Here is a 16551-nt window from a genome sequence, read left to right as displayed (position 1 = left end):
CCAGCTTACCCTTCCCCCCCCCCCCCCCCCGTGTCCTCAAGTCCATTCTCTACGTCGGCATCTTTATCCCTTTCCTGCCCCTAGGTTCATCAGAACCTTTTTTTTTTTTTTTTTTTTTTTACATTCTATATACATGTGTTAGCATATGGTATTTGTTTTTCTCTTTCTGAGTTACTTCACTCTGTATGACAGACTCTAGGTCCATCCACCTCACTACAAGTAACTCAATTTCATTTCTTTTTATGGTTGAGTAATATCCCATTGTATATGTGCCACATCTTCTTTATCCATTCATCTGTCACTGGACACTTAGGTTGCCTCCATGTCCTGGCTATTGTAAATAGAGCTGCAATGAACATTGTGGTACATGACTCTTTTTGAATTATGGTTTTCTCAGGGTATATGCGCAGTAGTGGGATGGCTTTGTCATATGGTAGTTCTATTTATAGTTTTTTAAGGAAACTCCATACTGTTCTGCATAGTGACTGTATCAATTTACATTCCCACCAACGGTGCAAGAGGGTTCCCTTTTCTCCACAGCCTCTCCAGCATTTATTGTTTGTCGATTTTTTTGATGATGGCCGTTCTGACCAGTATGAGGTGATACCTCATTGTGGTTTTGATTTGCATTTCTCTAATGATTAGTGATGTTGAGCATCCTTTCATGTGTTTGTTGGCAATCTGTATGTCTTCTTTAGAGAAATGTCTATTTACGTCTTTTGCCCATTTTTGGATTGGGTCGTTTGTTTTTTTGATATTGAGCTGCATGAGCTACTTATAAATTTTGGAGATTAACCCTTTGTCAGTTGCTTCATTTGCAACTATTTTCTCCCATTCTGAGGGTTGTCTTTTAGTGCTGTTTATGGTTTCCTTTGCTGTGCAAAAGCTTTTAAGTTTCATTAGGTCCCATTGGTTTATTTTTGTTTTTATTTCCATTTCTCTAGGAGGTGGGTCAAAAAGTATCTTGCTGTGATTTATGTCACAGAGTGTTCTGCCTATGTTTTCCTCTTAAGAGTTTTATAGTGTCCGGTCTTACCTTTAGGTCTTTAATCCATTTTGAGTTTATTTTTGTGTATGGTGTTAGGGAGTGTTCTAATTTCATTCTTTTACATGTAGCTGTCCAGTTTTCCCAGCACCACTTATTGAAGAGGCTGTTTTTTCTCCATTGTATATCCTTGCCTCCTTTATCAAAGGTAAGGTGACCATATGTGTGTGGGTTTATCTCTGGGCTTTCTATCCTATTCCATTGATCTATATTTCTGTTTTTGTGCCAGTACCATACTGTGTTGATTACTGTAGCTTTGTAGTATAGTGTGAAGTCAGGGAGTCTGATTCCTCCAGCTCCATTTTTCTTTCTCAAGATTGCTTTGGCTCTTCGGGGTCTTTTGTGTTTCCATACAACCTGTGAAATTTTTTGTTCTAGTTCTGTAAAAAATGCCAGTGGTAGTTTGATAGGGATTGCATTGAATCTGTAGATTGCTTTGGGTAGTATAGTCATTTTCACAGTGTTGATTCTTCCAATTCAAGAACATAGTATACCTCTCCACCTGTTTGTATCGTCTTTAATTTCTTTCATCAGTGTCTTATAGTTTTCTGCATACAAGTCTTTTGTCTCCTTAGGTAGGTTTATTTCTAGGTACTTTGTTCTTTTTGTTGCAATGGTAAATGAGAGTGTTTCCTTAATTTTTCTTTCAGATTTTTCATTGTTAGTGTATAGGAGTGCAAGAGATTTCTGTGCATTAATTTTGTATCCTGCAACTTTACCAAATTCATTGATTAGCTCTAGTAGTTTTCTGGTAGCATCTTTAGGAGTCTCTATGTATAGTATCATGTCATCTGCAAACAGTGACAGTTTTACTTCTTTTCTGATTTGGATTCCTTTTATTTATTCTTCTTCTCTGATTGCTGTGGCTAAAACTTACAAAACTATGTTGAATAATAGCGGTGAGAGTGGACAACCTTGTCTTCTTCCTGATCTTAGAGTAAATGGTTTCAATTTTTCACCATTGAGAACAATGTTGGCTATGGGTTTGTCATATATGGCCTTTATTATGTTGAGGTAAGTTCCCTCTATGTCTACTTTCTGGAGAGTTTTTATCATAAATGGGTGTTGACTTTGTCACAAGCTTTTCTGCATCTATTGAGATGATCATATGGTTTTTACCCTTCAGCTTGTTAATATGGTGTATCACATTGATTGATTTACGTATATTGACAAATCCTTGCATTCCTGGGATAAACCAACTTGATCATGGTGTATGATCCTTTTAATGTGCTGTTGGATCCTGTTTGCTAGTATTTGTTTTTTGAAATCCTGTCATTCTAATTTTCTCCATGCATTTCTTTCCATTTATGTTTATGTACAAACTTAATTTTTTATATCTTAGGTGCTGCGTGCTCTTTTGCTCTTCAGGAATTGATATCTGTGGACACTGTTCTTGCCAAGAGATACAGAACTGATATTCTAAGTACATCAGGTGTGTTAAGTCTGTTAGGCTCACTCTTAGTGTCACATCAAAGGGTAACGCACTCTAACCGTGAAGAGAGTGGGGAACACTGGTTCACATAAACCCCCAGGGCAGCTGCCTGGCTGCGCCTGTGGGTGGATTCCTGGACGCAGAGACACCCGATTTCAGATCAGGCATGACAGACGCCCTCGTTATCCCCGGACCCTTTCCAAGAGGCAGGTGGCGCCTGCACCAGCCACACGTGGGCCACCTGCTCCTCCAGGTCCCGTCCACACTAGGTACTGCTGTTCTTTTTCAATGTTTGCCTATCAAATAGTTTAAGAATCATAAATCATTGTTGAGTAACTGTGAGTATTTGGGTTACTGGTGAGCTGGCATCTCTTTTCAAATGTATTGTTCATTTTATTCCTTCTTTTGGGAATTCCTTTTCATGTCTTTGACTCAGTGTTTATAGGATGATCACTTGTCCGTCTTTGGTTGTAAGACTCTTCCTATTAACCTCGTGTCTACTATATGCATATATTTTTGTATATGGAGTTCTTGTCATACAAAATTTTATATTTCCATGTAGTGAATTCCATGAATCTTTTTCTCAAGAATTTCTGGCTTTTGAGTTAAGCTAACCTGGTAGTTTTTCCTCACACACACTAATATTTTCTTCAAGAACTTCTGTTTTTCTATGTTTTTACAAGGGTTGATCTTTCTGGGAGTGTTTTTGAAATAAGGTATGAGAACCATGTTTATAATGATCGAAATCACTAAGCAATAGTCTTAGGATATTTTGGGGAATTCCGTGACGGTCCAGTGGTTCGGACGCAGCACTTCCACTGCCGAGGGCCTGGGTTCAATCCCTGGTCAGGGAACTAAGATCCTGCAAGCCATGTGGTGAGGCTACAAAAGCAAAAGATACTATGAACTATTTCCAGTGATGCAATTAAACATTCTGGAGCCTTCCTTTGCCTCTTCCATCCGACTGTTTGGCACCACAATATGTGGTGGGCTTAATGTTTTAAGGATCAATTATCTTCCCGCAGCACCACTCTTACTTCACAAAATGTAACTTGAGTATTATCATGGTAAATTTCACAGTCGTCTTCATGGATTGTTATTGGAATTGCGTGGATGTGAAGACGCATTTTGTGGGAAGAGGGTGGCCTTCCTATTTAACTTGTTTACAGAGCATCCCCTGGGCCCCTGGCCGATGGCTTCTGCTGTGAGAGCTGGGAACCCGGCAGTGAGGCCAAGGCCCCCCCGCCTGCGCTGCCTGGCTCCGGCACGAGGCCCACAGTCCCGTGGGCTGAAGGGAGAAGACGCGAAGCAGGGACCAGGGGTTAGGGCCCTGTGGCTGGTGGGGAGGTCTGTCCACAAGGCCAGTCTCAGCCAAGACCTACAGGCGACGAGAGGGGCCGCCGCGTGGGACCCGGAGGGACCCGGGGACGCCGGAGCCGAGGACCAGATCCCGAGGCAGGCTGGGAGGCGGGCTGGGACGAGGACCGGGGCCACAGGACGGGTGGCCCGTGTGGACGGTGGGCTGACAGGGTCAGCGTGGGTCGGGCAGTGCTGCAGGGGGAGCGCGGCAGCCCAGGCCCTGAGAGCAGCGTGGGCTCCGGACGTCTCGGAGGCGGAGGCTGCGGCTGGGCCTCTGGGCTCGCCGTGCGGGTGAGGAGGGCACAGGGCCCGACGGGACAAGGACACATTGAGGACTCGCCGCTCCCTGAGGCGAGCCCCGCACGCGCAGGCGTTCCTTTTGTTCTTCCTTTGGGGCGAGTTTAGGTTTGTTCTTAACGTTTTTGCTCTGGGGTATAGTTTTGTTCTTAATTTTTCGGCCTTTGAATGGCAAAGACCAGCTCGTAGTTTAAAGAAGTTGTTTTATTTCCGATAAATGCCAAGAAAGTGTGTCGAGCTATGTGGGGGGGAGCCGCTGACGCGTCCGGTGCGAGGGAGGAACCCGGCCCTGCGGTCCGCCTTCTGTCGCTGCCCGTGCGCCTCCGGGCCGGTCCCCCGAGGACGGGGGCGCTGGCATCCCGGGACGGGGCTGTTACGTTTGTACTACGGGGATGTCCATCTCTGGCGCACCCGTGTCGTTTGACAGAAGACGGCTGATGTTCTAGAAGAAAGTGATGAGAAGAAGCTTGTGATTCTGAGTGGACTCTGCTGAATGCCCTCCGGTTTGTTCATGTTCCTGACTTCATTTTCCAACATTGTGAGCAGCAGTTGTGGCTTTACTTCGGGCAGCGTCACGGGCTCAGGGGGCACCTTAAGGCCACAGACGACGAGACTTCGTTCTCCACTGAATCCCTTGGCTTTCAGTAGCTGACCCTTTAAATGTCTAACACAGTTTAACTACTGTGTTTAACCTGTTAAAGCTCTGCCACCCTTCCTTTGGCCTCTGACCTGCGTTCTCCCCGTGGGCCGGGAGGAGGGCGTTTCGTCCCCAAGACAGCTGACTGGGAGGAACGTGGGTTGGTCGGTGATGATCAGCTGGAAGTGAACACTGTACGTGAGCGTGTGCTTTAGCCATCGATAGAAATGGGTCGAAGTCGCGCCTCTTTGACGTGAACAGGAAACGGTTCTCCCTCTAAACGACACGCAAGGATCAGCCCTCTCCCTTAGGGGCTGCCCTGGTCTCGGGTCCCCTTGGGCGCTGGGTCCCTCCAGCCCTGCCCCCGCCAGCAGCCGCCCCGCGTCCTCTCCTGAGTGTCCCCACGACTCCACGTGGCCAAGGCCCCCAGGGAACGGTCGCTCCGTGCGGTCAACCCGACAGGCGTGTTCGTGGGTGCGTCCGTGACTCGGCAGCAGACGAACGGGAAGCCGGCGAACCTCCTGTTCCCACAGAGACCGCACGTCCTGCTGGATTAAAGCTTGTTTTATAAAAGGATGCATGATGACCTCTGACCCCGCAGTAGGAAGAAAACGCCTCCTTGCAGACATTGCCTCTTAGTCGTTTTTTTTTGTTGTTGTTGTTGTTGTTTTTTTTTTATCAGCCTTTGGTTTTACTTTGAGTTCAGGGTTCCTAGTTAACAACTGAAGGCTTGTCTGTGTGAGCCAGACCCCATCTTCCTGCCCTCACTGCTGCACACTGACACGTATGCTGCGTGCCTTTGCACATCGTGTGTGTGTGTGCGTGTGTGCCTGCTCGGACAGCAGGGGGAGAGGCCGCACCTGGTCGCACCCCAACTCCAGTGAGCCCTGGGGCCGTCTGGTCCTGGCCTGAGGACGAGACCCCCGCGGCCTTTCCCAGCATCCCGCCCCTCCTCCCCTCCTGCTGGCTGCAGGGCTGTGTCCGAGGCCGTGTTGGCCAGAGCCCTGTGCAGGCACAAGAGGGACAGGAGGGCCACCCGAGTGCTCGCCCGGGGCCCGTGCCCACCTGTGTGACTGGGCGCCGCCCAGCCGGGGGCAGGTCCGTGACTTCACGCGGACGAGGTGACTGCTTCTGGTTTATCCAGAGGTGCCTTTCTGACTCATCCGTTCTTCACCTGCTAAAAAAATCCTACAAAAACTACTCAGGAAGAAACATTTAAAATTCCATTATTTTGTGTTAAATTAATCAGATCCTAGTCAGATGCACGGATGTGTGATAAATGCACAGGCGTGTTTCCGGAGGTTGTGAACAGGGGCAGGCGTGTTTTGTCGGGGTCCGTGCTCCCCCACCCTCACACCCTCTTCGCTTCTGTTTCGTTTCAGACTAAAACTGGGGCTGCCTTGTTGCTCGACGAAGGGTCTGGACGCGCCTGTGACATCCGCCTGAGGCTAACGAAAGAGGTACTGACAATTCAGACACAAGATGTCATCTGTGTTAGTGGCAGCGATCCCGGTGCAAATGTAAGTGCTTCTGCGTCGGCAGGCCCCAGGGCTTGGTCTCAGAGTGCGTCCCGTAGATCAGCCCAGAGCTCTCCCTGGACGAAAGCCCCCTAAGAGTGGTCCTGCCGGACGTGGCCTGACAAGACCCTCAGCCGTATCTAAGTGTCCCCATTACTGCAAAGCAGAGCATCTTTTCAAGTTTGTATTGTTTACCCTCTCCCTGACTTTCTTAATTTTTTCATTAATGTATTTTCCTTGAGCAGCTTTATATTAAAAATATCCCCGGACACCACAGCATGAGATTGAACATATTCTCATTGGAAACTAGAAAGACGTAACTTGACAGATAATCTAATTCCTGAAAGCATAATAACTTGCGGGTTTCCATCTAGAACGACAGGCAATGAATGATAGATACAGCAGGTGTTCTCCAGTATCAGCCTGGTCCCCGCCTCTGTAGATACAAATAGGGATTTTCATGTAAAGCTTGGTCCTTCTCAGCTTCAGTCAATTACAAGTGAAATTTTCTTAAGGGTAAGAAACTTACGTATTAGATGTGTTAGAATATTGAATAAAGATGAGGGGAAAATGCTTTTGCAAGCTTTATCTCCAAGTTTAACTTGGGACTGTTGCAAATGACGTATATATGCGTACAATATAGGATACTTGAAATTTCCCATTTCCTTCCAGTGGACTTAAATGGCTGTGGATATACATGTGCATTTTGTGTTACGTATCTGCATATATGATTATAGGTAGAAATTATCAACATCAGTCATTACTCTTTCCTTTGAATAGACCTTCCCATTAGCTATAAAAATGAAACCATGTAGCAAGAAACCATGTAGAAGAAAGGAGGTTCCTTCTGTGTATTTTTGGAAGGATCCCTGAAGCTCTTCCATCCCCAGGTCACGGCTGGCTCTTCTGGAGGCTCTGGAGACCCTTATTTGTGTGGGTTTCTGGGTCTTCGTGACCTTTATGTTGGAGATGAGGTAAACAGGTCCATCGGCCATCCTGCAGTCACCGTGTCCTCATCAGGTTCCCTGATGTCAGGTGACCTTGCCTCCGTGTCCACACACACACGGCACTTCATGACCCTCAGCGTTCAGGTCTCCACCTGGATGGCGTCCTCCTCCTTCTGTCCTGGAGCCCAAGGCTACCCTCCACCCCCTGTCGCCCGCCTGCTGCACCCATTCTGGCCGCCGGCCTTGATCGAGGGCACCCCTCTGGGTCCAGGACGGTGGAGCCACACGAGGAGGGTGAGAGACAGGACAGCGTCCTTCCCAGGGCTCCTCCTGGAACCTCAGGCCCGGATCCTGCGTCCCGACCTCCAGAGCCCCCGGTGCACCCTGCAGAGCCCCACCGGAGCCAGCTCTTTCTAAGACTCCCGCGGGCCCCAAGTCTGGTCTCTGCAGAACAGATAGAGCAGTTTTGTGCTCCCCTTCTCTGGCCCCATCACTGACCCTCTTTGCTAATTTCTCTCCACGTGTTCTAAACACCACACGGGAGGGGGGGTGGCAGGGAGCGGGAGAAGCAGCGCGTTTTGTAAACACTGAAGTGTCACCCCTCTTAATGGTGAATCTGTACCCTACAGAAATTCGCAGACAGGTTACAGTGAAAGCAGGTAATGGGTCTGTGCTGTATTGTCCAGGAAAAACAAATTACACTTTTTAGAATGCAGCGTTGGATTCTCTGCCCAAGGTTCTGTTCTTGATGAAAATTATCGGCTCCTTCCTAAGAAAAATGGGTGAGTGTTCAGACCTATAAATTTATGTTTACAATTTCAAGTGATTTATTGGTGCCTAAAGCTTGATTAGAACTCCCTGCTCTAAGTTAGAGGGTGGGTCACGTGGATTTGTTCCCTGTCTCTGCCGGCTCCATCCTTACTGATCTCTACTGCTTCCTTAGGAAGCCCTCCTTTGTAGGAAAGGAGTGAATATCTCCTTGAATAAACATGCCTATCTGGGCTGGATAATTGGGAGGGGGATTCCAAGGACATTTTTGTACCTAGAAGAACATATTCAGCTACTGGGATCAGAATGTCTGCTCCACCCCAGATACAGAATCACACTGGGTTCAATCCCGTTACTTTGAGGAACAGTTGAAACCCCGTGTTCTTCAGATGATGATAAAAATACAGCTAACCTGGACGTGAGAGTTTTTCATGTGTTTGGAGAATGAGAAAGACGGCTCTTAACAAAGGCCATGGCTGTTGGCAGAATCTGGACACCTCTGAGGGGGTCGGACCATAGCGATTCTCTTATATTCATATCGTCGAATGTTTCCACGTTAACCACCAGAGAACCTGGTGGAGAGCGGTTATTTTCCATTTAAAATATACTGAGGAGCAGGAAAGGAAGATGGAATAATGATGATTCCTCAGCTGATCCGCAGAAGAGATGAGCGTGAATTTTACATCTCGCCAAACCCTGAGCCCCTGGGATCCCAGGAGGTGAAAAATGTATCGTCAGATTCAGTTCAACACACATTTACAGATGGTAAAGTCAAGCAGTGCCTGGCTTGTCACTGGGACCCCAAGGCCCAGTTAGTGCCTTACAACAGCTCTTCACTGTTGTGTGGACGGCTCACGCTGGCGCTTTGATTTTCAAGATCAGTTTTCTTAATAGAAAACAATACTGATGATCGAGTCTTACATTTCAAGCTCTGTTCTCAGTGGGAGGTATATGCTTGCTTCAAGATCAACACACTTTGTGATCCAACACTTACTCAGAATGTGAGCCTGGAGGGAATTTGTTCTCTCAAAACCTAAGACCGTTTGCACTGAACTTTACACCTTGGGTTGAACTTATATTCTTATTGTTTGAAAAGTCAGGATTAAGGAGTACACTTGTATTTTGTTTTCTTGAAACTGCTGAAAAAATAAGCATTATATCAGTTAAGGATGGATGTTACTCTTATCAGGAAAGAGGGAGAGGAAACTCAATTTATTCTTTAATAAAAACCAATAGATTCTCAAATCTGCTGACTCATTATCAGAGCTTAGAATCGGTGACTTCATATTTCATTTATATTCCTATCCGTTCAGATCAACATGGCACTTTGAATGCTTAGAATCTCCGGGTTTTCTAATTATCTCCTAAAGAGAGTGTGTGCTTTGCAGTATGAAAGAGCTGGCTTGTTCTCACATTTCCGAGTTTCTGTTTAGATTGCTTTATTTTGGACATATTTTATTTTTCTAAACTGTAAGTTTACATTTGTGGTTTGAGTGTAGTGAGGGAGTTACATATAAAGAAAACAATTTAGAAGCTCTCTGTGTTGTATTTGGCCCTTTAAGTCATGGCACATTTATGGGTGGAAGGTATTCTGGAGAATTCCGTACCCTCATTTTACTGTTTGGGACATTAAGATTCAGGAAGAGGAAGTTGTTGGTCTGGGTTCACAAAGTTAATTACAGAATTAGGCAGCATCTTAGCTACTCGTCTGCTAACTTATGGTCCAGGGATGCTGCCGGGTAAATTCTCAGGATAGCGCGGAGCAGTGCAGACTGTCCAGGGAGCCACAAGCAGCCCTGAGCCCTGAAAATGCCGGGCGACCGTTCACACAGGGTGAGCTGCACTGGGGTTTGCCACCGCACGCGAGCTGGGTGCGGCCGATAGAGTGGACATCGGGAGGCGGCCTGGGGCCGAGCCAGGGGAGGGGCGGACCGGGCTCTCCTAAGCCCCACCTGGAGGAAGCAAAGCCCCAGGTCACAGGCTGAGAGTGTGAACTTGAAAACCACGTCCTTCGCGCGGAAGGGGCGGTGAGAGTTCTTGCCTGGCCGGGATTGGCTTCGGAAGGAAGAGGGCCAAAACCAGACGAGTGTCCCCCGAGGGCCCCTCCCCGACCTCCGCTCTCTGGGGTCTGGTGCTGGAGTGGACACGTCCCAGGCGGCATGAAGAGCCTCAAGCTGGAAACGAAGTTCGTGGTGGTGTCAGGTGTGAGGGTCCCCAGGTCCGTGCGGAAGGAAGATGCAGGTCCCTTCTGGAGGAAGAGACACTTTGAGGTCTGAGACGCCTCCCGGCTGCGGGCTCGCGGGGACCTGCGGGGGTGAAGCCACAGGGAGGGATTCCACCGTGAGCCGGAGACGCGGAGATGGGCCTGCGGAGACCTGGGGTTCTGAGAGGGTCAGGCGCGTCGCATGCAGGGTGCATGTTCGTTACATCTGAAGACTAAACGGGAGGTTCGAACAGTCGGACAAAGGAAGGAGGGTTGTAGAAAGTGAGCCAGCCACAAACGGTCAGTGAAATCGGAATTTCAACGTACCGGTTAAATAAGAAACGAAGAAACGAAGCGTCCGAGCTGTGAAGTAGACCTGAAGAAATCTCCGGAATGAAACACCAAGAGCTGGAACACATAGGCAGGTGGTGTGGAGGCCCCGCGGGCAGCGAGGGGGCTGGTGGGTGGACGCGTGGAGACGCAGGGAGCAGACGGGTGCAGGGAAGCCGGACCAGACGCCCCGCGAGTCCCCAGTTGGTGAAGGACCTGGATCTGTGGTCTGGGACCCCACCAGATTCCAAGGGGGGGAGGCCTGCCCTCCTTTTCTGTCCCCTGCTCCTCTGGTTTGCGAGCGGGTGCCTCGCGCAGAGCTGGAGGCGTCTGCTCCGGTCTCTCTCTGGAAGCGCGTGTGTCCTGTCGGTGTTCGCTCTTCTCCAGGGGTCTGTCTGGCTGATATCACGAACCTGCGAACTGATTGTAGAAATCAGAATCGGGCCCGGAGACTTCTTGCTCTGCGTTCCAGGCACCGTGTGCGCTGGCCCTGACCTGACCTCACGGCCTTCCACTTGCTGGTCCCCTGTGGACACACGTTGGGTCGTGGCCCCCATGCTGTTGACATGTGGGCGTTTGCAGACGTCTGTGTTCGGGCCCTGTCGCTCTGTGGGGCTGTGTGCACCCTCCCAGCTGGGAGCTGGCTTGCTCCCTGCCTGGTCTCCCACTTTCATCTCTGCACCTGTGTGGGCAGGTGGCGTTTGAGGAGAAGTAGACGCATTTCCGATCACGTTCGTGAGGACCGCTGAGCGCAGGTGAGCCGCTGACGGTGGCCACGTGATCCTGAGCCCACGAGAGGCCTCTGCAGATCGTTCCCTGTACATCCTGATGGTCCACGGGGCCTGTTAAAAGCGTTTTTCAAAATTAGGTTTATGGCTTACGTGACAAGTCCTGTGAAGGGTATCAGCAAATTGCTATTTTAGTGTATTTAGTGTATTGATTAAAGAACTAAACTTGGATTAAACTTTCTGAGACAGATGAATTTGTTATCATGACACTGCCGAAGTCATGGCAGTTTCTGATAAATTCTGTACATAGTACACAATACACACAATTCTATAATTGCTTTTTTGTTGTACAATAAATGCCTTATTACTACTTTTATCCGCTTGAATTGATACCCTTTCTGTAGTCCCCTTTTGCTTCCTATTCTTTGGGTCCACAAATCAGGAGTAGGTACCACCTCTATCTATTTTAGTATTTAATTAAAAATTTTTTTGAATTCTTTAATTTGAATTGAATTAATTGAATTTAATTTCTTTCTTTGAGTTTCATCTTTATTACAGTAGAGAGTATTTTCTTACTCTAGTAATTGCCGATTTCCCGTCAGCCGTTTTGTCATTCAGCCAAAGCACCAGTGACCTAGTAACAAAACACTCTTCTGAACTCGTTGGATACATTTCCTCAGCTTTATATATTTCCTTGTTCTTGGTATCTGTTTACTGACAAACATTCATTAGTTTCTTAAGTTTTTCCATTTTTCCAGGACCTCAGCTGAAAATCCATTTCCTTTTAGTTTCTGAGAATTGGTTTCTACGTGTGTATTCCCACTGTAAACTGGCTCTGGGTCTCTAAGTGCTGCCTCTGGGGTCTTAGTGAGTCACTAGTCCAGAAGGTTCCTGAATTATCCTGCTGGTGAGGAGCGAGCCCCGGTTAGGTCTGTGAGATGCAGGTCACTGGACCCCTAGGCCGTTGCTCCAGCCAGTTCACCCATTCCGGGCAGATACTCCTACTTGCAAAGTGAAACACCACAGAAGAGGGATTGGCGACCGTTCCTATAAACTAGGATACCAAAGACAAAACCACCTTCTGAGCTTTCATTTTTCAATGATTAAGCCACTAGTTGAAGAATTATATACGATCTTTGGGGTGGGCCTGTATAAAAACATTAATATGAATTATTCACTCATTGACTAGTACTGTTTTGTCCCAGAGGAAATCTCTCTATATATATATTCTTGTGATTGACCGGCTTACTTTTAGTTGCAAGAAATCCTGCTTATGGAAATCACCAACTAGCCCTCTACACGTGTTGGCGTTGACGATCCGTTCCTGTTTGAAATCTGTGTGTAGTGGGAAGGCCGCTGCCTTTGTCCTTGGGCGGGTCATTTCCGGGAGAATCCTTGCCGTAGCTGAGGGCTGCGTGGTGAGGGCGGGTGCCCTGGAGAGTTCAAGTCGGTCCTGAGACGTGGCCTGTGAGCCCTCACGGGTGAGGGCGTGGGAGCCGCGGAGTTTAACCGGTGCTGCCGCAGTCGCACCCTCGGGAGGAGGCTTCCGGGCGCGCAGCGCGGGGTGCAGCCGTCAGCAGGTGCCCGGGGATCCCCTCTTGCGGCCAGGACGCCGGCCGAGTCCCGAGCCCCGCGGAACGCCCCCGGCTCCGGGCCCTCAGCGCCCCGCGCGCTTGCTCATTAACATGCGTGCGGGGGTTCCACCCCTCGTCCACTACACCTCGGTCGGGTGGTTCTGGCCGTAAAGCTGTGAAAACCTTGAATTAGGGAGTAGACGGGGCGGATTCGTTACAAGGGTTCATGCCGCGATTTAGTTGAAGGGTAAAGTAATGATTCATACGTGTTGGTCTGTGTTTCTGTGCACTCGGCCGCTGTGTAAGGAAATTAAATGCAAAGATATGTCATTCGGTGAAACTTTGAATAACTGAAATCATCACAGCAATGTAGTTTGCATAGTCTACTAGACATTTTTATTATTCTTTCCTTCAATTATGTAATTTTTCAACACAGAAAAAGTTGAAAGGTAATAAGCTCCGTGTAACTGTCATCCATATTTACCACATACCAACCTATTTGCTCTAAGTCTCTCCACTTCTTTTAAAGAAATGAAATGTGCGGATACCTCTGAAGCCCCGCTATACCGATACTCCTTTGTACTGTTCCATTGAAATTCCCATTCTTACTTTACGTGGATTTTCCACAGCCAAACGGTGCTTTTCAAATTTATATGAGTGGAGTAACATTGTTCCTTCACTTGCAAATATGGTGCTTTTTAAACCTCCCCGTGGTACTGTGGACACGTGATGCCTGTGGACGGTCACTTCATCCCCGTAATGGCCGCAGACTCCACTGGGAATAACCCAGAGGCGATGGATGCCTTTCCTGCACGTTCTTGTTCGCATTCAAGCCCCCCAAGAAGAGTTTGTGTTCTAAATTCAGCCAATATATTGACCTCAGGTAACCTTACTTCCCAGTAATGCATACATGCTCTCAAAACCCATTTGTGGCCCCAGCGTGGTGAGCTCTCTCTGTTGAGGTTTTGAGGGATGAAGAGGAAATGATCGTGTAACGTCTGCTCGGCTGCTGCTCAGCTTTGTGTGAATAGTAACGAGCCAAGCTCAGGGGAGCTGGCCGGTCGGATGCCAGGGGTCAGAAGAGCCAGTTAAGGCAACAAGTGGGCCGTGAGGGCTGAGCCTTTATCACTTGCTCTGATGGCACAGGCGGAGCTGACGGGGAGGCGGGGACCGCCCCCCTTAGCTTCTGACGCCGGCTGGCTCTGGGGGGGTCAGGGGGATGGGCCCGGGGGGGAGGGTCCCCGCCCGCCGGAGCCCTGAGCAAAAAGCTCCTGTGTTTCACGGCTCCCGGGGCCGTTTGGGGTGGGAGGGTCCTGGGTGCCGGGCCAGCCCGGGCGGAGCATCTCCAGGGCTCCCTCCACCGCGGCAAGGCCTGGCCGAGGCCTCAGACGAAGGGCCCGCGCGGCCGTGCGGGGCAGGGCGTGCAGAGTTGCCGGCGTGTCGGAGCGCGGCCTCGGGGCGCCGTCTGTGCGCGGGTCTGGGGTGTGGAGGGCCGCCCGCCCGTCAGTGCCGTGGTCGGGCCTGAAAGATCACACGTAGCGTTCCGGCAACTCCTCCAGAGGCTGGACTACTGTCGGGGTGTTCGGTTTCCTTAAATTCCAGGAATTGCGGTGCATTTTTGGAAACTCCGAGTCTGGTATATTGATTTTTAAGTCCTCCTGAGGTGGATTTGATTCCGTTACCGAGTTGAACAAATATGCACGAGAGTTTTCAAATAACTATTATCGTTTTGAAATACTTACCACAATCCATGGAGGAATAATTTACTTATTTCAAGTGGCAAATCCAGACTCTTCACAGATTGAGGGAATTTTGCTTGAGTGGACGGTTTAAAAAGAGTGGAGAGGGCTTCCCTGGTGGCGCAGTGGTTGAGAGTCCGCCTGCCGATGCGGGGGACGCGTGTTCGAGCCCCGGTCCGGGAAGATCCCACGTGCCGCGGAGCGGCTGGGCCCGTGAGCCATGGCCGCTGAGCCTGCGCGTCCGGAGCCTGTGCTCCGCAACGGGAGAGGCCACGGCAGTGAGAGGCCCGCGTACCGCAAAAAAAAAACAAAACCAAAAAGAGTGGAGAGAGGCCACGGCCCTGTCCTGAAGGACGCCTTCCAGGTGTTCGCTCCCTGGAGAATCCCAGCCCTGTGGACGGAGGCCCCTGGGGCCTGACACCCCTCCTCCGAAACCATCCTCAACATCAAAGTCCAGTAATGCTTTATTTTCTGGAAAAAAATAATAATTTTTAAAGTATTTGTGCGTGTGTGTGAGAAATAAAATACTTCAGAAAATTCTTTCCCTAAGTTGCTAATTTTAAAAGTTGCTCTTTCAGTCCCTTCAATTCTGTCATGGAAACGCAGGTTCATTGTCTCTGTCACTGTTTTCCCACCTGCTCTCTCCTTTCCTCCTTGAGCGGCAGGTGTGGCGCAGGCGGTCCCGAGGGCGGGCAGGTGGGAGCCCCCGGGGAGGGGCGCGGAGGCCACGCTTGGGGTCCTCCACTGATGGGAGGTTCTTGAGTGAAGAAAGCCCTGGCCGGGGGGAGGGTATCGGGCCTGCTGGCACTGCCCCGCAAAGGGGGGTGGGGTGGGTTATAGACACCCATCTTTCTGGAGACACAGTGCTAAGTCCGCACTTTAAATGCCTGAGTAAAAACGTGTGGCCAGATCGTACGTATGCTGCAGCAGTACCTGAAGATCAGTGTTATAGAGCAAGACAGAGTCGGAAATCCAACTTTCAGTATCCCCAAGTCACTTTCTCTTATAATAGGTAAGAATTGTCTCAAAACGTTTAGAGTCAGTAGATAACGCGGGCGTGGAGGAGTCTTGCTACGGTGCCGGCAGCTCCGGGCCGCAGACGTGGATGGCCGTCAAACGTAGCCGGGGATTAAATGGTGAAGCGCAGAGGAATATTTGCTGAAGGACCTCTTACTTCTTACGTTTGCGAAGAAAGAAGAGCGGGACTGAACTGAGGAGGACTGGTTGGATAGTTACCTTAGGATCCACAGTTCATCCTCCGGAAGTCTCATCGGCCAGTCCGCTTGTGCTCTGGACCCTCGGCCTGGCGGAGGAGCCCGGATGACAGGCGTCTGAAGGGAGAGGAGGCCCCTCCCACGCTGTTTCCTCTTCTAACCGAGCCTCTCGTCGGGTCATGTCTGGCTCCTGATCTTTGGGGCAGTTGACCCTGCAGAGTGTGTACTGAGCACACTGACTGAAGCATGACTGTTTGGTTTAATTAGAAGATGCCTTTGATGTCATTAGTTCTGTCTGGAGAGCTGACGGAACCACTACGGAGCATTCTACACCGGACCTGAAATCAAAAGTGTCAGCTCTGGCTTGGCTGTGAGGTCGTGAATGTCAGGACACAGAAGGAAGAGTGACTTTATCTGGGCTATGGTGTAAAAGGTTTCCATTAAAAGCTGCACAACTTTTGTTTCCTATTTAGTTTTCACCATCCACTAATTTTTACAAATTGTGTTTTGAAAAATAAAGTGCTTGTATGTGATAATGTTCAACTCTTTCAGAACCTTAATATCGATAGTTATGTAATCTTCATTGAGGAGAGCATGGATTGGCTGAGTCCTCTTCTCCCAACTTTAAAATATTAGAACTTGTGATGCTTGAATGAGGGGGTTTTAAAAGATAAGGAAGAACAACTTTTCATAGAGAAGACTAAACATCCTGGTGTTTGTATGAAACTCGATGGTTTGCAACATTCCTTCCCATAATTCTC

General features: G+C 49.0%; 1 protein-coding gene across 4 annotated transcripts in view; it reads left to right on the top strand.

Annotated features, from left to right (window-relative positions):
• SNTG2 (syntrophin gamma 2) overlaps positions 1-16551 on the top strand; it is a 196594-nt gene that overhangs the window by 68253 nt on the left and 111790 nt on the right. For 3 of the 4 annotated variants that reach the window (XM_067008273.1, XM_059078848.2, XM_067008274.1), the window contains exon 2: positions 6153-6290. In XM_067008273.1, the coding sequence (XP_066864374.1) occupies positions 6153-6290 (138 nt within the window). The remainder of the gene's footprint in view (positions 1-6152; positions 6291-16551) is intronic. The other variant, XM_067008272.1, reaches the window with a different exon arrangement.

The sequence above is a fragment of the Kogia breviceps genome, chromosome 11 (genome assembly GCF_026419965.1).
Source record: "Kogia breviceps isolate mKogBre1 chromosome 11, mKogBre1 haplotype 1, whole genome shotgun sequence".
Lineage (NCBI taxonomy): Eukaryota > Metazoa > Chordata > Mammalia > Artiodactyla > Physeteridae > Kogia > Kogia breviceps.
Note: the sequence above shows the minus strand (reverse complement) of the source record. Positions and strands in the feature narration are given on the sequence as shown.